We start from the raw sequence: 23,810 nt of genomic DNA, 5'->3' as shown, positions 1-23,810 counted from the left end.
ATTTGTAGTGATCTGTGCACCATATGACACTACCTAATTACTGTACTGTATATTACTGTGTATATCTAAACTCTATATGTAACCACAAGTAAATGTATCCTCACATGATCACTGTATAAACTGAATTATGTGGGGCATCATGAGATGTGCAACAGATCTCTGAACAGGATACCATAGTATGTAATAGATCTCTGAACAGGATACCATAGTATGTAACAGATCTCTGTACAGGATAACATAGTATGTAACAGATCTCTGTACAGGATAACATAGTATGTAACAGATCTCTGTACAGGATAACATTGTATGTAACAGATCTCTGTACAGGATAACATAGTATGTAACAGATCTCTGAGCTGGATAACATTGTATGTAACAGATCTCTGTACAGGATAACATTGTATGTAACAGTTCTCTGTACAGGATAACATTGTATGTAACAGTTCTCTGTACAGGATAACATTGTATGTAAAAGATCTCTGTACAGGATAACATTGTATGTAACAGTTCTCTGTACAGGATAACATTGTATGTAACAGTTCTCTGTACAGGATAACATTGTATGTAACAGTTCTCTGTACAGGATAACATTGTATGTAACAGTTCTCTGTACAGGATAACATTGTATGTAAAAGATCTCTGTACAGGATAACATTGTATGTAACAGTTCTCTGTACAGGATAACATTGTATGTAACAGTTCTCTGTACAGGATAACATTGTATGTAAAAGATCTCTGTACAGGATAACATTGTATGTAACAGTTCTCTGTACAGGATAACATTGTATGTAACAGTTCTCTGTACAGGATAACATTGTATGTAAAAGATCTCTGTACAGGATAACATTGTATGTAACAGTTCTCTGTACAGGATAACATTGTATGTAACAGTTCTCTGTACAGGATAACATTGTATGTAACAGTTCTCTGTACAGGATAACATTGTATGTAAAAGATCTCTGTACAGGATAACATTGTATGTAACAGTTCTCTGTACAGGATAACATTGTATGTAACAGTTCTCTGTACAGGATAACATTGTATGTAAAAGATCTCTGTACAGGATAACATTGTATGTAACAGTTCTCTGTACAGGATAACATTGTATGTAACAGATCTCTGTACAGGATAACATTGTATGTAACAGATCTCTGTACAGGATAACATAGTATGTAACAGATCTCTGTACAGGATAACATAGTATGTAACAGATCTCTGAGCTGGATAACATTGTATGTAACAGATCTCTGAGCTGGATAACATTGTATGTAACAGATCTCTGTACAGGATAACATTGTATAGCCACCAATCAGAAAGCGCTACCCAGGTTCTGAACCAAAAATAGGCCTGCGCCTAAGCTTAAATTCCTGCTTTTCAAATAAAGATGCAAAGAGAATAAAATTGATAATAGATGTAAATTAGAAAGTTGCTTAAAATGACTGCTCTTTCTGAATGATGAAAGAAAAAAATTGGGTTTCATATTCCTTTAACAGAGCACTGTGGAGGATCTGTGTAACTGATCCCTATTGAGGATCTCAGTGTAACTGATCACTACAGAATCTCTCAGTGGAACAGATCCCTATGGAGGATCTCTCAGTGGAACAGATCCCTATGGAGGATCTCTCAGTGGAACAGATCCCTATGGAGGATCTCTCAGTGGAACAGATCCCTATGGAGGATCTCTCAGTGGAACAGATGCACATGGAGGATAACTGAGATCCCACTGCTCCATCACTGACTCTGAGTCTCTAGTCTCATCTCAATAACCTTTCAGATTCTACAGATAACTGTTAGGGCGAGACCACTGAACAAGTACAGAGGGTGTGAACATCAGACTCCTCCTGTTGGTACATTCCGTCCCACCCCCATCCTTTGCAATAGATGCGGCCGTGACTGCCTGTTCCTTCCGGTGTGACCTGTTCAGCCGCCAAAGTGAGTGAGGGCGAAACCACTGTATTCCGGGGAGAGGGAGGTACTATGTGACTATCTAGGGATGTTTATGTAACTTACAAAAATAAATAAGGTCAGCGGCAGCGCTCGGCAACACGTACCTGTTTTACTGTAGTTAATGGCGATATGTCCTGAACACAGCGCTGGTATTTAGTGCCATTATGGTCTCCCAGGATCCTTACAATACGTATCAAGAGTCTGGTTATGTGCCAGTTATATAGCCAGAAATAATGTGCAGCACAATCAGGCTAAGCAAAACCCCTCCCCTGTGGCACCTGAAAGTGTAACGCGAACAGCCCCTCCCAATGGCCCCCTGAGGTAACGCTGACATCATGCATCTCCCCTGCAGTCACCTGAGGGTATAATGCTGATATGCACCTCCCCTGCAGTCACCTGACCTTAGGGTATACTGCTGATATGCACTTCCCCTGCAGTCACCTGACCTTAGGGTATACTGCTGATATGCATCTCCCCTGCAGTCACCTGAGGGTATACTGCTGATATGCACCTCCCCTGCAGTCACCTGAGGGTATGCTGCTGATATGCACCTCCCCTGCAGTCACCTAAAGGTATGCTGCTGATATGCACCTCCCCTGCAGTCACCTGAGGGTATAATGCTGATATGCACCTCCCCTGCAGTCACCTGACGTTAGGGTATACTGCTGATATGCACCTCCCCTGCAGTCACCTGAGGGTATAATGCTGATATGCACCTCCCCTGCAGTCACCTGAGGGTATACTGCTGATATGCACCTCCCCTGCAGTCACCTGAGGGTATAATGCTGATATGCACCTCCCCTGCAGTCACCTGAGGGTATACTGCTGATATGCACCTCCCCTGCAGTCACCTGAGGGTATACTGCTGATATGCACCTCCCCTGCAGTCACCTGAGGGTATAATGCTGATATGCACCTCCCCTGCAGTCACCTGACCTGAGGGTATACTGCTGATATGCACCTCCCCTGCAGTCACCTGAGGGTATAATGCTGATATACACCTCCCCTGCAGTCACCTGAGACCTGAGGAGGGTATACTGTTGATATGCACCTCCCCTGCAGTCACCTGACCTGAGGGTATACTGCTGATATCAGACATCTCAACTTGCAAAAACTAATTTCAGGGAGGTGGCTTCACCCGCTACTGCGCCGACACCCCCCTCCCAGTTATATATTGGACACCTTGAAACCCTAAGTAAGATAGAGACTTATCATTAAAGTAGCTTCCCACTAAAGTCACATTAAAAAAAAAGTAGCTTTATTGCACAACCACATACAACAAACCCCTGCAGTCACCTGAGACCTGAGGGTATACTGCTGATGTGCACCTCCCCTGCAGTCACCGGAGACCTGAGGGTATAATGCTGATATGCACCTCCCCTGCAGTCACCTGAGACCTGAGGTAATACTGCTTATATGCACCTCCCTTGCAGTCACCTGACACCTGAGGGTATACTGCTGATGTGCACCTCCCCTGCAGTCACCTGAGACCTGAGGAGGGTATATTACTGATATGCACCTCCCCTGCAGTCACCTGAGGGTATACTGCTGATATGAGTCTCCCCTGTAGTCACCTGAGGGTATACTGCTGATATGCACCTCCTCTGCAATCACCTGAGACCTGAGGGTACACTGCTGATGTGCACCTCCCCTGCAGTCACCTAAGACCAGAAGGTATACTGCTGATGTGCACCTCCCCTGCAGTCACCAGAGACCTGAGGGTATAATGCTGATATGTACCTCCCCTGCAGTCACCTGAGACCTGAGGGTTTAATGCTTATATGCACCTCCCCTGCAGTCACCTGAGACCTGAGGATATACTGCTTATATGCACCTCCCCTGCAGTCACCTGAGACCTGAGGATATACTGCTGATATGCACCTCCCCTACAGTCACCTGAGACCTGAGGGTATACTGCTGATATGCACCTCCCCTGCAGTCACCTGAGACCTGAGGAGGGTATACTGCTGATATGCACCTCCCCTGCAGTCACCTGAGGGTATAATGCAGATATGTACCTCCCCTGCAGTCACCTGAGACCTGAGGGTATACTGCTTATATGCACCTCCCCTGTAGTCACCTGAGACCCGAGGGTTTACTGCTAATATGCACCTCCCCTGCAGTCACCTGAGACCTGAGGAGGTTATACTGCTGATATGCACCTCCCCTGCAGTCACCTGAGACCTTAGGGTATAATGCTGATATGCACCTCCCCTGCAGTCACCTGACACCTGAGGGTATACTGCTGATATGCACCTCCCCTGCAGTCACCTGAGACCTGAAGGTATACTGCTTATATGCACCTCCCCTGCAGTCACTTGAGGGTATACTGCTGATATGCACCTCCCCTGCAATCACCTGAGACCCGAGGGTATACTGCTGATATCAGTCTCCCCTGCAGTCACCTGAAAGTATACTGCTGATATGCACCTCCCCTGCAATCACCTGAGACCTGAGGGTACACTGCTGATGTGCACCTCCCCTGCAGTCACCTGAGGGTATACTGCTGATGTGCATTTCCCCTGCAGTCACCGCAGACCTGAGGGTATAATGTTTATATGCACCTCCCCTGCAGTCACCTGAGACCTGAGGGTATAATGCTGATATGAGCCTCCCCTGCAGTCACCTGAGACCAGAGGGTATAATGCTGATATGTACATCCCCTGTAGTAACCTGAGGGTATACTGCTGATATGCACCTCCCCTGCAGTCACCTGAGACCTGAGAGAATACTGCTGATATGCACCTCCCCTGTAGCCACCTGAGGGTATACTGCTGATATGCACCTCCCCTGCAGTCACCTGAGACCTGAGGGTATACTGCTAATATGCACTTCCCCTGCAGTCACCTGAGACCTGAGGGTATACTGCTGATATGCACCTCACCTGCAGTCACCTGAGGGTATACTGCTGATATGAACCTCCCCTGTAGTCACCTGAGACCTGAAGAGGGTATACTGCTGATTTGCACCTCCCCTGCAGTCACCTGAGACCTGAAGGTATAATGCTGATATCCACCTCCCCTGCAGTCACCTGAGACCTGATGGTATAATGTGATATGCACCTCCCCTGCAGTCACCTGAGACCTGAGGGTATAATGCTGATATGCACCTCCCCTGCAGTCACCTGAGACCTGAGGGTATACTGCTGATATGCACCTCCCCTGCAGTCACCTGAGACCTGAGGAGGTTATACTGCTGATATGCACCTCCCCTGCAGTCACCTGAGACCTTAGGGTATAATGCTGATATGCACCTCCCCTGCAGTCACCTGACACCTGAGGGTATACTGCTGATATGCACCTCCCCTGCAGTCACCTGAGACCTGAAGGTATACTGCTTATATGCACCTCCCCTGCAGTCACTTGAGGGTATACTGCTGATATGCACCTCCCCTGCAATCACCTGAGACCCGAGGGTATACTGCTGATATCAGTCTCCCCTGCAGTCACCTGAAAGTATACTGCTGATATGCACCTCCCCTGCAATCACCTGAGACCTGAGGGTACACTGCTGATGTGCACCTCCCCTGCAGTCACCTGAGGGTATACTGCTGATGTGCATTTCCCCTGCAGTCACCGCAGACCTGAGGGTATAATGTTTATATGCACCTCCCCTGCAGTCACCTGAGACCTGAGGGTATAATGCTGATATGAGCCTCCCCTGCAGTCACCTGAGACCAGAGGGTATAATGCTGATATGTACATCCCCTGTAGTAACCTGAGGGTATACTGCTGATACCTGCAGTCACCTGAGACCTGAGAGAATACTGCTGATATGCACCTCCCCTGTAGCCACCTGAGGGTATACTGCTGATATGCACCTCCCCTGCAGTCACCTGAGACCTGAGGGTATACTGCTAATATGCACTTCCCCTGCAGTCACCTGAGACCTGAGGGTATACTGCTGATATGCACCTCACCTGCAGTCACCTGAGGGTATACTGCTGATATGAACCTCCCCTGTAGTCACCTGAGACCTGAAGAGGGTATACTGCTGATTTGCACCTCCCCTGCAGTCACCTGAGACCTGAAGGTATAATGCTGATATCCACCTCCCCTGCAGTCACCTGAGACCTGATGGTATAATGTGATATGCACCTCCCCTGCAGTCACCTGAGACCTGAGGGTATAATGCTGATATGCACCTCCCCTGCAGTCACCTGAGACCTGAGGGTATACTGCTGATATGCACCTCCCCTGCAGTCACCTGAGGGTATACTGCTGATATTAGCCTCCCCTGCGACCTGAGGGTATACTGCTGATATGAGCCTCCCCTGCAGTCACTTGAAAACTGAGGGTATACTGCTATGAGCCTCCCCTGCGATCTGAGGGTATACTGCTGATGTGAGCCTTCCCTGCAGTCACCTGAGGGTTTACTGCTGATATGAGTCTCCCCTGCAGTCACGTGATACCTGAGGGAATACTGCAGATATGCACCTCCCCTGCAGTCACCTAAGACCTGAGGGTTTACTGCTGACATGCACCTCCCCTGCAGTCACCTGAGGGTATACTGCTGATATGCACCTCCCCTGCAGTCACCGGAGGGTATACTGCTGATATGCACCTCCCCTGCAGTCACCTGAGGGTATAGTGCTGATATGCACCTCCCCTGCAGTCACCTGAGGTTATACTGCTGATATGCACCTCCCCTGCAGTCACCTGAGACCTGAGGGTATACTGCTGATACGCACCTCCCCTGCAGTCACCTGAGGGTACACTGCTGATATTAGCCTCCCCTGTGACCTGAGGGTATACTGCTGATATGAGCCTCCCCTGCAGTCACTTGAAACCTGAGGGTATACTGCTGATATGAGCCTCCCCTGCGATCTGAGGCTATACTGCTGATATGAGCCTCCCCTGCAGTCACCTGAGGGTTTATTGCTGATATGAGCCTCCCCTGCAGTCACCTGATACCTGAGGGGAGGATACTGCAGATATGCACCTCCCCTGCAGTCACCTAACACCTGAGGGAATACTGCTGATATGCACCTCCCCTGCAGTCACCTGAGATCTGACAGTATACTGCAGAAATAATCCTCCCTTGCAGTCACCTGAGGGTAAATTGCTGATGTGCACCTCTCCTGTAGTAACCTGAGGGTATACTGCTGATATGCACCTCCCCTGCAGTCACCTGAGACCTGAGAGAATACTGCTGATATGCACCTCCCCTGTAGTCACCTGAGAGCTGAGGGTATACTGCTGATTTGCACCTCTCCTGTAGTAACCTGAGGGTATACTGCTGATATGCACCTCCCCTGCAGTCACCTGAGACCTGAGAGAATACTGCTGATATGCACCTCCCCTGTAGTCACCTGAGAGCTGAGGGTATACTGCTGATTTGCACCTCCCCTGCAGTCACCTGAGACCTGAGGGTATAATGTGATATGCACCTACCCTGCAGTCACCTGGGACTTGAGGGTATAATACTGTGTAAGGAATATCCAATAAAGGAACACAAAATACAGATATTATAATATGTTTGTATCACTGCTAGTAATGAGTACCCAATTTCTTTAAGGCAATCTGATACAGCAGTGAGTTAATCTAGAATGATTGTGTCATAAGAACCAAAACTAATGTGGTTCTGATAGAGTTTATTAAAAAAAAGAAATGGCAAATAGATGTGGAATTCAGAGTATCAAATATCAGGAATGAAAGGTAATTTAACTTAGCTATCCTTTTGTGAAAAACAACTGAGGAGAACAATTATAAGCAGATATATTGTTAGATTATCACAGAATATTATAAAGTATAAAGGCTTAGTAGTCTTATTAAACAGTTCCACAATACATCGATAAAGCAGAGATGTTGAAATGCTTTCAGTTTCCCAGAAATGTATTTAGGCAAAGATAGTTGTTAATGTCTCAATTTGATACCTTATTCCCCAGCAGAGAGTTATCCCTTTTACCTGTCAGCACTCTGGTATTGAGCTGTGCTGTGAGACACTGGTTTGTGTTTAACAGGAAGTTCCGGTTTTTAGTCCAGAGGCCTTCTGGGAAATGTAGTTCAATACTGCATGGAAGGCAATAAACAAAGTAAAATGTAAATACTTGCTGTTTAAGGATTAGGAGTAAAGTACAGCTTGCCAGGTCGAAATACTCAATCTCCAGTAAGTTGAAGGAAGGTAAGTGAGGAATCCTGTCCTGTAGTGGAGCTGGTAATGACACAGCTTAGTCGTGCAGAGATGAGAGATTCAGCTTACTGAACTTGGAAAAGAGGCTTGGCACTCAGGTGTTCGTAGAAACGAATTAGAATAACTAAGCAATGATGCTTAGTTGTTCTTGCTATTTAAAGGGGAATTACCCAATTAACAGGTAGAATGAATTAAAGGCACAGTATCCCTTACAGGACCCCCCACTCAAGGACGCTGTTCCACAGCGGTTGGACGAGGTCTGTCGGGGTGACGGCGATGAAAAGAAGAGATCAACCTGGGAGCATTGATATTAGAAGCAGGTTCCCAAGAATCCTCATCGGAAGAGAAATTCTTCCACCGAATAAGATATTGTAAGGTACCCTGACACAATCTGGAGTCCATAATGGATTGAACTTCGAACTCATCTGGGTCGAGAAGGAGTGGAGGAGGAGGTAGTAAAATGGTGGTATCCCTCTGCTCCATATAAGGCTTTAGAAGTGACACATGTACAGTTGGGTGAATACGAAGGCTATCAGGAAGTTCGAGAGTGACAGCATTTTGATTAACTATACCTTTAATGCGATATGGACCGATGAAAAGACTTGCCAACTTTTTACTGGGTAATTGTAGCTTCAGGTTTTTTGTGGACAACCAAACCTTCTCTCCGATGGAGTAATTTGGAGGGGATCTTCTGCGTAAATCATAAAACTTTTTTTGTGCAGCTTGCGAGTCCTCGATATTCCGGTGAATGAAGTTGAAATGATCAACTAGTGAATTGTGTAAGTCATCCACCAGAGGAAAATTTAAGTCGTCATTTGAGTCCAGTAGAAAGGTGGGATGATATCCATAGTTAGCAAAAAATGGTGTGAGTTTTGTTGATGAATTAATAGAGTTATTGTAAGCGAACTCAGCGGTAGATATGAAGTCAACCCAATTGTTTTGATGGAAGGAACAAAAGCATCTTATGTATTGTTCCAACGACTGATTCACGCGTTCTGCCTGGTCATTTGTTTGTGGATGGAATGAGGTAGAAAATCTATGATCTATTTGAGTGAGATCACATAATTTTGACCAAAACCTAGAGGTGAACTGTGTACCTCTATCTGTTGTGAGGATAGAAGGTATTCCGTGAAGTTTTACTATGTTGTCTAGGAACAATTGAGATGTTTCAGCGGATGTTGGCAATTTGTGGAAAGGTAGGAAATGGGCCATTTTTGTGAAAATGTCTACTACCACAAAAATCGTAGTTTGATTTTTTGATGGAGGTAAGTCAACGATAAAGTCCATCGATAGATGTTGCCATGGTTTGGTGGGTATAGGGAGTGACATGAGTAACCCATACGGAGGTTTTCTCTCTGGTTTGGATGTGTTGCATATAATGCAAGTTTGAATGTGTTGTTGAACGCTCTCTCTCATCTTTGGCCACCAAAAAGACCTTTTGAGTAACTCTAGAGTACGTTGGATTCCAGGGTGTCCCGAAAGGGGAGTATCGTGATGGATCTGTAGAAGTTTTGTTCTCAGTGAAACAGGTACATAGATCCTCCCTTTGTGATAGTAAATCCCAGACTTGATTTGATGTGTTGAGTGATCTTGTTCGGTCTCTTGACTGGTATGCCTTTTTAGTTCTGACATAAAGGTGTCAGTGAGACCAATGAAATGGTGTTTAGGAATAATCTCCGTTGGATAGTTTTGGGGTTCAGGTTTCTGAGGTAACCTTGAAAGCGCGTCCGCCTTCCCATTTCTATTCGCTGGTCTATAAATAATGTTAAAAGAGAATCTAGAAAAGTAGAGGCTCCAACGAACTTGTCTTGCGGATAATGTTTTGTTTGATTGTAAATATTGGAGGTTTTTATGGTCAGTGTAAATCTTGATAGGATGTATTGTTCCTTCTAAAAGATGTCTCCAGTATTCAAGAGCCTGTTTTATAGCAAGAAGTTCTTTGTCTCCGATCGGATAATTCCTCTCTGCTGGTGTCATAACTTTGGAATAATAAGAGATGGGGTGTAAGGGACTAATGAGATCCTTTTGTTGGGATAATACAGCCCCAATTGCGAAGTCAGAGGAATCGACTTCTAAGATATAGTAGAATGAAGGATTTGGAAATGTCAGAATAGGTGCTGTAGTAAAAAGGCTTTTTAAGGTGTTAAACGCTACATCAGCTTCTGAAGTCCATTGAAATGGAATAGATATACTAGTCAACTTTGTTAGAGGTTTAGCAACTTTTGAGAAATCTCTAATAAACTTCCTATAATAATTTGAGAAACCCAGGAATCTCTGAAGGTCTTTCCTGGTCTTAGGTATTTCCCAATTGGAAACAGCCTCAACCTTTTCTTGTTGCATTTCAATGCCTGTTGGGGATAAATTATATCCCAGGAAAGTTACTTTGTCAGTATGGAACAAACATTTTTCAGGTTTCGCATATAGTTTGTGTAATCTTAATCGTCGGAGTACTTCTGTTACATGATCTACGTGATCAGTATAATTCTTTGAATAAATTAAAATGTCGTCCAAGTATATAACAACACTAGTATCCAAGAGATCGTGAAAAATATCATTAATAAAGTGCTGAAATGTGGCAGGGGCGTTACACAACCCAAATGGCATAACGAGGTATTCATATAAGCCATATCGGGTTCTAAAAGCAGTTAGCCACTCATGCCCTTCTTTAATCCTGATGAGGTTGTAGGCTCCTCTTAAATCAAATTTGGTGTATATGGTGGCTTCTGACAGACGCTCAATGAGCTCTGGTATAAGCGGTAGCGGATAGCGATTCTTGATCGTTACTTTATTTAATTGTCGTAATCGATGATAGGTCTGATAGATGAATCCTTATTGCCCACGAAGAAAATGCCAGCTCCTGCTGGGGAAGTAGATGGTCTAATAAACCCCTTCCTGAGGTTTTCTTCCAGGTAAGCCTTGAGATGCTCAAGTTCCGGCTGACTGAGTGGATAAAGGTGTCCATATGGGATGGCTGCTCCGGGCTGTAAATCGATGGGACAGTCGTACTGTCTATGTGGTGGTAGGTTTTCAGCTTCAGTCTTGCTAAATACATCCTTGAAGTTAAAATACTCCGTAGGAATTGGAGATTCTGATGACTCAATATTTAGACAAGTTTGGTTATTGGTGCAATGTTCAATACAGAATTGTGAGTTAAACTTAATATGTGCAGGTAACCATTGTATAAGTGGATTGTGTTGTTGCAACCAGTTAATTCCTAATACTACAGGATAGTTTGGAGAGGGTAAAACATCAAATGAAATGAATTTGCTATGACCAAATGAGGACATGTGAATGGGTATGGTTTGATGTGTAACAGGACCTGTAGTTATGGGTGAAACATCAATCACACGGACACAGATAGGTTTTGTTTTACGAATAAGGGGGATTTTATTAGATTTAACAATTTGCAAATCAATAAAGTTGCCGTAGGCTCCTGAATCTATAATCTCGTCAATCGTCAGATGTCTTTGATCCCACTGTAGAGAGAGGGATAGAGTGAAATAAGCTGGGTTATGTACAGTCAATATTGTAGTACAAGTATAACCAGACTTACTGCGTTTATTCTTTTGGAGGATAGGACAATCATGGACGGTATGTTGTGGGTTGGCACAGTACATACATAAGGATTTAATCCTACGTCGAAGTCTTTCTTCAGGTGTGAGCGGTCCTCATGCTATACCTATCTCCATAGGTTGTTCAGCTGCTTTTGAGGTTGTAGGTAGGTCACGTGAGCTTTGTCCTGAATAAACTTTCGGACGAATATCAGAGTTAAATCGTTCAGCACGTCTTTCACGTAGTCTGCGATCTAACAGTGTGGCTGTTCTCATTAATGCTTCTAGAGATTTAGGTAATTCGACTCTGGCAAGCATCAGCAAGACCAAGTCTGAACTGGTTGCGAAGTGCAACTTGGCTCCATTGGGAGTCAGATGCATATAGCTTAAAGTCAGCGACATAGTCCTCGACTGGCCTCTTACCCTGTTTAAGATTCCTCATGGAGGAGTCTGCAGTTAATTGTACATCTTTATCTTGATATAGGTTATCAAGAGCTTCAAAAAATTCTTCTAGTGAACCCAATAGTGGATCTTCTGTCTCACATAGATTATCCGCCCAAGAACGGGGTTTACCTTTCATGAATGAAATAATACTCAGAACCTTAACCCTCTCAGTTGGGTATGTTCTGGGTTTTAATTTAAACAAGAGTTGACAGGAATTTTTGAACTGTCTATAGAGTTTATGGTTTCCAGAAAAGGGTTCTGGTAACATAACCTGGGGTTCTGGGGTATTCTCCTGTTGTGTTGATCTAAGACTTATAGAATCCCTTAAAATAGCTCTTAAAGATTGATTCTCAATTTGCACATCATGGACTGCTTGTGCAAGTTGATCAACTTTCTGTGATAGGTTATAAACGATTTGTGGGATATCTGTTGGTTCCAGTTCCATCTTTTGGGCTTAGTTATTATGTAAGGAATATCCAATAAAGGAACACAAAATACAGATATTATAATATGTTTGTATCACTGCTAGTAATGAGTACCCAATTTCTTTAAGGCAATCTGATACAGCAGTGAGTTAATCTAGAATGATTGTGTCATAAGAACCAAAACTAATGTGGTTCTGATAGAGTTTATTAAAAAAAAGAAATGGCAAATAGATGTGGAATTCAGAGTATCAAATATCAGGAATGAAAGGTAATTTAACTTAGCTATCCTTTTGTGAAAAACAACTGAGGAGAACAATTATAAGCAGATATATTGTTAGATTATCACAGAATATTATAAAGTATAAAGGCTTAGTAGTCTTATTAAACAGTTCCACAATACATCGATAAAGCAGAGATGTTGAAATGCTTTCAGTTTCCCAGAAATGTATTTAGGCAAAGATAGTTGTTAATGTCTCAATTTGATACCTTATTCCCCAGCAGAGAGTTATCCCTTTTACCTGTCAGCACTCTGGTATTGAGCTGTGCTGTGAGACACTGGTTTGTGTTTCACAGGAAGTTCCGGTTTTTAGTCCAGAGGCCTTCTGGGAAATGTAGTTCAATACTGCATGGAAGGCAATAAACAAAGTAAAATGTAAATACTTGCTGTTTAAGGATTAGGAGTAAAGTACAGCTTGCCAGGTCGAAATACTCAATCTCCAGTAAGTTGAAGGAAGGTAAGTGAGGAATCCTGTCCTGTAGTGGAGCTGGTAATGACACAGCTTAGTCGTGCAGAGATGAGAGATTCAGCTTACTGAACTTGGAAAAGAGGCTTGGCACTCAGGTGTTCGTAGAAACGAATTAGAATAACTAAGCAATGATGCTTAGTTGTTCTTGCTATTTAAAGGGGAATTACCCAATTAACAGGTAGAATGAATTAAAGGCACAGTATCCCTTACATACTGATATGCACCTCCCCTGCAGTCACCTGAGACCTGAGGGTATACTGCTGATATGCACCTCTCCTGCAGTCACCTGAGGGTATACTGCTGATATTAGCCTCCCCTGCGACCTGAGGGTATACTGCTGATATGAGCCTCCCCTGCGATCTGAGGGTATACTGCTGATGTGAGCCTCCCCTGCAGTCACCTGAGGGTTTACTGCTGATATGAGTCTCCCCTGCAGTCACCTGATACCTGAGGGAATACTGCAGATATGCACCTCCCCTGCATTCACCTGAGGGTATACTGCTGATATGCACCTCCCCTGCAGTCACCTGAGGGTATACTGCTGATATGCACCTCCCCTGCAGTCACCTGAGGTTATACTGCTGATATGCACCTCCCCTGCAGTCACCTGAGACCTGAGGGTATACTGCTGATACGCACCTCCACTGCAGTCACCTGAGGGTACACTGCTGATATTAGCCTCAAAAAGGAAAACAATATACAGAGGTGCAAGATGGAAAAAAACACACAATATTCTGTACAAATGAATTAAGAACTGATACTCTCCTTTAGGTCAGACCGCAGCCTTCTTGCAGTCTCTCCCTTGTGACTGTGTATAGATAGATAGTAGTAGTAGATGGCGCTGGTCTATTGAGTGATTTTCTCTAGTAAGTGAAGAGAAAAAAGGCTTGATGCATATATTGAAGCCAATTAATATGGGTGCAGTATACTCACTCCATAAGATGAATCTTTACAGCTGAAAGGGGACGTAGCGTCAGATGGCAAGAGTCCACAGGTTCCTGGAGTCAAATACTGAATTTTCAGGTTCATCCAAAAGTGGACTATAAATGAATAGAGACCCAAATGACAAAAATATCCAGTGTATAATTGAAAAAAATGTAGTAACTTACTCCATAAATAAGGAGATTCCAGCTCAGCACAGCAAAACAAGATCTTGACAATCTTTCAACAAAGGATAAAAGGTTTTATTTGCTCAACGCGTTTCAACGTATTACACGTCTTTATCAAGAGCATACATTAAAACAAGTAAAACAGGTAAGTAAAATAAAGTATTCAAACTCAATACTTGGTTTTACTTACCTGTTTTACTTGTTTTAATGTATGCTCTTGATAAAGACGTGTAATACGTTGAAACGCGTTGAGCAAATAAAACCTTTTATCCTTTGTTGAAAGATTGTCAAGATCTTGTTTTGCTGTGCTGAGCTGGAATCTCCTTATTTATGGAGTAATTTACTACATTTTTTTCAATTATACACTGGATACTTTTGTCATTTGGGTCTCTATTCATTTATAGTCCACTTTTGGATAAACCTGAAAATTCAGTATTTGACTCCAGGAACCTGTGGACTCTTGCCATCTGACGCTTACGTCCCCTTTCAGCTGTAAAGATTCATCTTATGGAGTGAGTACACTGCACCCATATTAATTGGCTTCAATATATGCATCAAGCCTTTTTTCTCTTCACTTACTAGAGAAAATCACTCAATAGACCAGCGCCATCTACTGCTACTATCTGATATTAGCCTCCCCTGTGACCTGAGGGTATACTGCTGATATGAGCCTCCCCTGCAGTCACTTGAAACCTGAGGGTATACTGCTGATATGAGCTTCCCCTGCGATCTGAGGGTATACTGCTGATATGAGCCTCCCCTGCAGTCACCTGAGGGTTTACTGCTGATATGAGCCTCCCCTGCAGTCACCTAACACCTGAGGGAATACTGCTGATATGCACCTCCCCTGCAGTCACCTGAGATCTGACAGTATACTGCAGAAATAATCCTCGCTTGCAGTCACCTGAGGGTAAATTGCTGATGTGCACCTCTTCTGTAGTAACCTGAGGGTATACTGCTGATATGCACCTCCCCTGCAGTCACCTGAGACCTGAGAGAATACTGCTGATATGCACCTCCCCTGTAGTCACCTGAGACCTGAGGGTATACTGCTGATATGCACCTCCCCTGCAGTCACCTGAGACCTGAGGGTATACTGCTGATATGCATCTCCCCTGCAGTCACCTAAGAGCTGAGGGTATACTGCTGATATGAGCCTCCCCTGAAGTCACCTGAGGGTATAGTGCTGATATGCACCTACCCTGTTGTAACCTTAGGGTATACTACTGATATGCACCTCCCCTGCAGTCACCTGAGGGTATACTGCTGATAGGCACCCCCCCTGCAGTCACCTGGGCCTGAGGGTATACTGCTAATATGCCCCTCCCCTTCAGTCTTCTGAGGGTATACTGCTGATATGCCCCTCCCCTGCAGTCACCTGAGACCTGAGGGTTTACTGCTAATATGTACCTCTCCTGCAGTCACCTGAGGGTATACTGCTGATATGCACCTTCCCTTGCAGTCATCTGAGACTTGAGGGTGTACTGCTGATATGCACCTCCCCTGCAGTCACCTGAGACCTGAGGGTATACTGCTGATATGCACCTCCCCTGCAGTCACCTGAGGGGATACTTCTGTTATGCCCCTCCCCTGCAGTCACCTAAGATCTGAGGGTATACTGCTGATATGCACCTCTCCTGCAGTCACCTGAGGGTATACTGCTGATATGCACCTCCCCTGCAGTCACCTGAGACCTGAGGGTAATACTGCCGATATGCACCTCCCCTGCAGTCACCTGAGACCTGAGGGTATACTGCTGATATGCACCTCCCCTGCAGTCACCTGAGGGGATTCTTCTGTTATGCCCCTCCCCTGCAGTCACCTAAGATCTGAGGGTATACTGCTGATATGCACCTCTCCTGCAGTCACCTGAGGGTATACTGCTGATATGCCCCTCTCCTGCAGTCACCTGAGGGTATACTGCTGATATGCACCTCCCCTGCAGTCACCTGAGACCTGAGGGTATACTGCCGATATGCACCTCCCATACAGTCACTTGAGGCTATAATGCTGATATGCCCCTCCCCTGCAGTCACGAGGCTATAATGCTGATATGCACCTCCCCTGTAGTCACCTGAGACCTGAGGGTATACTGCTGATAGACAACCCCTCTACAGTCACCTGAGACCTGATGGTATACTACTGATATGCACCTCCCCTGCAGCCACCTGGGCCTGAGGGTATACTGCTGATATGCACCTCCCCTGCAGTCATCTGAGGGTATACTGCTGATATGCCCCTCCCCTGCAGTCACCGGAGACCTGAGGGTATACTACTGATATGCACCTCTCCTGCAGTCACCTGAGACCTGAGGGTATACTGTTGATATGCACTTCCCCTGCAGTCACCTAAGACTTGAGGGTATACTGCCGATATGCACCTCCACTGCAGTCACCTGAGACCTGAGGGTATACTGCTGATATGCACCTCCCCTGCAGTCATCTGAGTGTATACTGCTGATATGCCAGTCCCCTGCAGTCACCTGAGACCTGAGGGTATACTGCTGATATGCACCTTCCCTTGCAGTCATCTGAGACCTTAGGGTATACTGCTGATATGCACCTACCCTGCAGTCACCTGAGACCTGAGGGTATACTGCTGATATGCACCTCCCCTGCAGTCATCTGAGTGTATACTGCTGATATGCCAGTCCCCTGCAGTCACCGGAGACCTGAGGGTATACTGCTGATATGCACCTCTCCTGCAGTCACCTGAGACCTGAGGGTATACTGTTGATATGCACTTCCCCTGCAGTCACCTAAGACTTGAGGGTATACTGCCGATATGCACCTCCACTGCAGTCACCTGAGACCTGAGGGTATACTGCTGATATGCACCTCCCCTGCAGTCATCTGAGTGTATACTGCTGATATGCCAGTCCCCTGCAGTCACCTGAGACCTGAGGGTATACTGCTGATATGCACCTTCCCTTGCAGTCATCTGAGACCTTAGGGTATACTGCTGATATGCACCTACCCTGCAGTCACCTGAGACCTGAGGGTATACTGCTGATATGCACCTCCCCTGCAGTCATCTGAGTGTATACTGCTGATATGCCAGTCCCCTGCAGTCACCTGAGACCAGAGGGTATACTGCTGATATGCACCTTCCCTTGCAGTCATCTGAGACCTTAGGGTATATTGCTGATATGCACCTACCCTGCAGTCACCTGAGACCTGAGGGTATACTGCTGATATGCACCTCCCCTGCAGTCACCTGAGACCTGAGGGTATACTGCCGATATGCACCTCCCATGCAGTCACTTGAGGCTATAATGCTGATATGCCCCTCCCCTGCAGTCACGAGGCTATAATGCTGATATGCACCTCCCCTGTAGTCACCTGAGACCTGAGGGTATACTGCTGATAGACAACCCCTCTACAGTCACCTGAGACCTGATGGTATACTACTGATATGCACCTCCCCTGCAGCCACCTGGGCCTGAGGGTATACTGCTGATATGCACCTCCCCTGCAGTTATCTGAGGGTATACTGCTGATATGCCCCTCCCCTGCAGTCACCGGAGACCTGAGGGTATACTGCTGATATGCACCTCTCCTGCAGTCACCTGAGACCTGAGGGTATACTGTTGATATGCACTTCCCCTGCAGTCACCTAAGACTTGAGGGTATACTGCCGATATGCACCTCCACTGCAGTCACCTGAGACCTGAGGGTATACTGCTGATATGCACCTCCCCTGCAGTCATCTGAGTGTATACTGCTGATATGCCAGTCCCCTGCAGTCACCTGAGACCTGAGGGTATACTGCTGATATGCACCTTCCCTTCCAGTCATCTGAGACCTTAGGGTATACTGCTGATATGCACCTACCCTGCAGTCACCTGAGACCTGAGGGTATACTGCTGATATGCACCTCCCCTGCAGTCATCTGAGTGTATACTGCTGATATGCCAGTCCCCTGCAGTCACCTGAGACCAGAGGGTATACTGCTGATATGCACCTTCCCTTGCAGTCATCTGAGACCTTAGGGTATATTGCTGATATGCACCTACCCTGCAGTCACCTGAGACCTGAGGGTATACTGCTGATATGCACCTCCCCTGCAGTCACCTGAGGGGATACTTCTGTTATGCCCCTCCCCTGCAGTCACCTAAGACCTGAGGGTATACTGCTGATATGCACCTCCCCTGCACTCACCTGAGACCTGAGGGTATATTGCCAATATGCACCTCCGTTACAGTTACTTGAGGCTATAATGCTGATATGCCCCTCCCCTGCAGTCACCTGAGACTTGAGGGTACACTGCTGATATGCACCTCCCCTGCAGTCACCTACGGATTTAAAGGGACGGTCTAGTTAAAATTAAACTGTCATGATTCATATACTTTCCAATTTACTTTTATCATTACATTTGCTTTGTTCTCTTGGTACTCTTTGTTGAAAGTTAACCTAGGTAGGCTCATATGCTATCTTCTAAGCCGTTAAAGTCCTCTTATCTCAGGGCATTTTGACAGTTTCTCACAGCTATACAGTGCTAGTTCATGTGTGTCATATAGATAACATTGTGCTTACTCCCATTGAGTTATTTATGAGTCATCACTGATTGGCTAAATGCAAGTCCGTCAAAAGAACTGAGATAATGGGGCAGTCTGCAGAGGCTTAGATACAAGGTAATCTCAGAGGTAAAAGTATATTAATATAACTGTGTTAGTTATGCAAAACTGTGGAATGGGTAATAAAGTGATTATCTATTTAAACAATAAACATTATCAAGTAGAATGTCTCTTTAACAGTGACATGACCCTCCCCTGAGGACACCTTAGGGTATAATGCTGATATGCTCCTCCCCTTTGGTCACCTGAAGGTATGACGCTGACATCATGCCCCTCCCCTGCAGCCATCTGAGGGTATAACACACAGCCCTCCCCTGCAGTCACCTGAGGGTATAACAGTAACAAAACCCTCCCCTGCAGGCACTTGAAAGTATAAAACTGACACAAACCTCCCCTATAGTCATCTGAGAGGATAACCGTGAAACTACCCTCCCCTGCAGTCACCTGAGGTTATAATGCTAATATGCTCTTCCCCTGCAATCACCTGAGGATATAACAGTGACACAACTCTCCCCTGCAGTCACCTGAGGGTATAATGCTAATAGGCTCTTCCCCTGCAGTCACCTGAGGGTATGATGCTGATATGCTCTTCCCCTGCAGTCGTCTTAGGGTATAATGCTGATATGCTCTTCCCCTGCAGTCACCTGAGGATATAACAGTGACACAACCCTCCCTTGCAGGCACTTGAGAGTATAAAACTGACACAAACCTCCCCTGTAGTCATGTGAGGGTATAACAGTGAAACTACCCTCCCCTGCAGTCACCTGAGGATATAACAGTGACACAACCCTCCCCTGCAGGCACTTGAGTGTATACAACTGACACAAACTTCCCCTGTAGTCATGTGAGGGTATAACAGTGAAACTACCCTCCCCTGCAGTCACCTGAGGATATAACAGTGACACAACCCTCCCCTGCAGGCACTTGAGAGTATAAAACTGACACAAACCTCCCCTGTAGTCATGTGAGGGTATAACAGTGAAAAAACCCTTTTCTTCAGGCACTTAAGAGTATAAAACTGACACAAACCTCCCCTGTAGTCATGTGAGGGTATAACAGTGAAACTACCCTCCCCTGCAGTCACCTGAGTGTATAATGCTAATATGCTTTTCCCCTGCAGTCACCCGAGGGTATAATGCTAATATGGTCTTCCCCTGCAGTCACCTGAGTGTATTATGCTGATATGATCTTCCCCTGCTGTCACCTGAGGGTATAACAGTGACACAACCCTCCCCTGTAGTCATGTGAGGGTATAACCGTGAAACTACCCTCCCCTGCAGTCACCTGAGGGTATAATGCTAATATGCTCTTCCGCTGCAGTCACCTGAGTGTATAATGCTGATATGCTCTTCCCCTGCAGTCACCTGAGTGTATATTGCTGATATGCTCTTCCCCTGCAGTCACCTGAGTGTATAATGCTGATATGCTCTTCCCCTGCAGTCACCTGAGTGTATTATGCTGATATGATCTTCCCCTGCTGTCACCTGAGGGCATAACAGTGACACAACCCTCCCCTGTAGTCATGTGAGTATATAACAGTGAAACTACCCTCCCCTGCAGTCACCTGAGGGTATAATGCTAATATTCTCTTCCCCTGCAGTCACCTGAGGACATAACAGTGACACAACCCTCCCCTGTAGTCATGTGAGTATATAACAGTGAAACTACCCTCCCCTGCAGTCACCTGAGGGTATAATGCTAATATGCTCTTCCCCTGCAGTCACCTGAGGGCATAACAGTGACACAACCCTCCCCTGTAGTCATGTGAGGGTATAACAGTGAAACTACCCTCCCCTGCAGTCACCTGAGGGTATAATGCTAATATGCTCTTCCGCTGCAGTCACCTGAGTGTATATTGCTGATATGCTCTTCCCCAGCAGTCATCTGAGTGTATAACAGTGACACAACCCTCCCCTGCAGTCACTTGAGGGTATAATGCTAATATGCTCTTCCCCTGCAGTCACCTGAGTGTATAATGCTGATATGCTCTTCCCCTGCTGTCACCTGAGGGTATAACAGTGACAAAACCCTCCCCTGTAGTCATGTGAGGGTATAACAGTGAAACTACCCTCCCCTGCAGTCACCTGAGGGTATAATGCTAATATGCTCTTCCCCTGCAGTCACCTGAGTGTATAATGCTGATATGCTCTTCCCCTGCTGTCACCTGAGGGTATAATGCTATTATGCTCTTCCCCTGCAGTCACCTGAGTGTATAATGCTGATATGCTCTTCCCCTGCTGTCACCTGAGTGTATAACAGTGACAAAACCCTCCCCTGTAGTCATGTGAGGGTATAACAGTGAAACTACCCTCCCCTGCAGTCACCTAAGGGTATAATGCTATTATGCTCTTCCCCTGCAGTCACCTGAGTGTATAATGCTGATATGCTCTTCTCCTGCTGTCACCTGAGGAAATAACAGTGACACAACCCTCCCCTGCAGTCACTTGAGGGTATAATACTAATATGCTCTTCCCCTGCAGTAACCTGAGTGTATAATGCTGATATGCTCTTCCCCTGCAGTCACCTGAGTGTATAATAGTGACACAACCCTCCCCTGCAGTCACTTGAGGGTATAATGCTAATATGCTCTTCCCCTGCAGTCACCTGAGTGTATAATGCTGATATGCTCTTCCCCTGCTGTCACCTGAGGGTATAATGCTGATATGCTCTTCCCCTGCTGTCACCTGAGGGTATAACAGTGAAACTACCCTCCCCTGCAGTCACCTGATGGTATAATGATAATATGCTCTTTCCCTGCAGTCACCTGAGTGTATAATGCTGATATGCTCTTCCCCTGCTGTCACCTGAGGGTATAACAGTGACAACCCCCCCCCTGTAGTCATGTGAGGGTATAACAGTGAAACTACCCTCCCCTGCAGTCACCTGAGGGTATAATGCTGATATGCTCTTCCCCTGCTGTCACCTGAGGGTATAACAGTGACAAACCCCCCCCCCCCCTGTAGTCATGTGAGGGTATAACAGTGAAACTACCCTCCCCTGCAGTCACCTGAGGGTATAATGCTGATATGCTCTTCCCCTGCAGTCACCTGAGGGTATAAAACTGATACAAACCTCCCCTAGGTCACTTGCAAGTATAATACCAGCCTTCGCCTCCCCTGTGATTTTATTTTACAAATATATCTCTTATTTTGGATATTTGCTGCTTAGGCAGAACTTTGCTTCATGTAGACTCCCCAAAATAATGATTGTGTTAATGCTACAGGAAAGCTTATAGAAAGCTAGTCACCCTGATGATATTTCTTAGTGCAGAGGTTTGTGTAGCATTTGCTATCTAACATAAATAGAACTCATTTTATTTGGCTAAATGTGGTTTATGTTTCATCTGGTGGAACCTAGGGGCTTCTTTTTGGCAATATTTACCAGTTTATTGCTGGTGAGTGAGTAGGTGCTTTATACCCCCTCACATTTGTACATGGGATTCCTTAAAGGAACAGTAAAGCCGAAATGAAAGGGATAGGCTTGTAAACCTTAAATTGATTGGATAGAGCATCAAATATTAAACAACTTTACAATATACTTCTGTTATCAATTTTGCTTAGTTCTCTTGGTATTTTTTTTTTGAAGAGTAATCCGGAGTGAGCTCAGGAGCGTGCATGTTTCTGTAGCCATCATAACATTGCTTATAGTAATGTTATACATAGATGGCTAAATACACGTGCACACTCCTGAGCTCCTATCAGCCTACCTAGCTTTACTCTTAACAAAGGATATTAAGAGAACAAAGCAAATTTGAGAATAGAAGTAAATTAGAAAGTTGTTTAAAATCACATGCTCTATGCTTTACTGTCCCTTTAAGCACTGAGAAAATGCTGCAGCCTGTTTTGTAACCTTTTGCCTCTCTTGTCTTTTCCAGGCTTTGTACATCTCAGTTTGTGATTAGACTCTCAGGGTTTGCTTGGGCACATTTTGTTGTGGCAACAGGATGCCTATAAAGAGACGGCGAATAGAGAACTTAAATGTTCAGGAGCCGAACATAACTGTCCCCAAAAAGAAAGATAATGATATAACCGTTAGTCAGAGAAAAGAACAGGATGAAATGACCAGTAAATACTTCCAGAACAGACTCCAATCAGACTTCTACAATCAGGCGTGTACTGATCTGGCCAAATCCTTCCTGGGGCAGGTAACACGTGTGTGAGAATTGTGGGGCAACTGTGTGATATAGGAGACAGTCGTGTGATATTGGAGTCAGCTTGTGTGATATAGGAGTCAGCTTGTGTGATATAGGAGTCAGCTTGTGTGATATAGGAGTCAGCTTGTGTAATATAGGAGTTAGCTTCTATGATATAGGAGTCAGCTTGTGTGATATAGGAGGCAGCTCATGTGATATAGGAGGCAGCCGTGTGATATATATGATATAGGAGGCAGCCATGTGATATAGGAGGCAGCTTGTGTGATATAGGAGGCAGCTCATGTGATATAGGAGGCAGCCGTATGATATAGGAGGCAGCCGTATGATATGAGGCAGCTGTATGATATAGAAGGCAGCTGTATGATATAGAAGGCAGCCGTGTGATATGAGGCAGCTTGTGTGATATAGGAGGCAGCTGTATGATATAGGAGGCAGCTTTATGATATAGGAGTCAGCTTGTGTGATATAGGAGGCAGCTCATGTGATATAGGAGGCAGCTCGTGATATAGGAGGCAGCTGTATGATATAGGATGCAGCCGTATGATATGAGGCAGCCGTGTGATATAGGAGGCAGCCGTGTGATATAGGAGGCAGCTTGTGTGATATAGGAGGCAGCTGTATGATATAGGAGTCAGCTCATGTGATATAGGAGTTAGCTCATGTGATATAGGAGTCAGCTCATGTGATATAGGAGGCAGCTGTATGATATAGGAGTCAGCCGTGTGAT

The 23,810-nt window shown here is 45.3% G+C and overlaps 1 protein-coding gene across 1 annotated transcript in view; it reads left to right on the top strand.

Annotated features, from left to right (window-relative positions):
- Window positions 1–1,708: 1,708 nt before the first annotated feature.
- The window catches only part of MPG (N-methylpurine DNA glycosylase), a 34,895-nt gene continuing 12,793 nt past the window's right edge, over window positions 1,709–23,810 (top strand). Inside the window, exons 1-2 of the mRNA XM_053694511.1 lie at window positions 1,709–1,932; window positions 22,805–23,074. Of these exons, the coding sequence (XP_053550486.1) occupies window positions 22,874–23,074 (201 nt within the window). The 5' untranslated portion in view covers window positions 1,709–1,932; window positions 22,805–22,873. The remainder of the gene's footprint in view (window positions 1,933–22,804; window positions 23,075–23,810) is intronic.

Source organism: Bombina bombina, chromosome 11 (genome assembly GCF_027579735.1).
Source record: "Bombina bombina isolate aBomBom1 chromosome 11, aBomBom1.pri, whole genome shotgun sequence".
Classification (NCBI taxonomy): domain Eukaryota; kingdom Metazoa; phylum Chordata; class Amphibia; order Anura; family Bombinatoridae; genus Bombina; species Bombina bombina.
The sequence above is the reverse complement of the archived record's forward strand: the minus strand, read 5'-3'. Positions and strand labels throughout refer to the sequence as shown.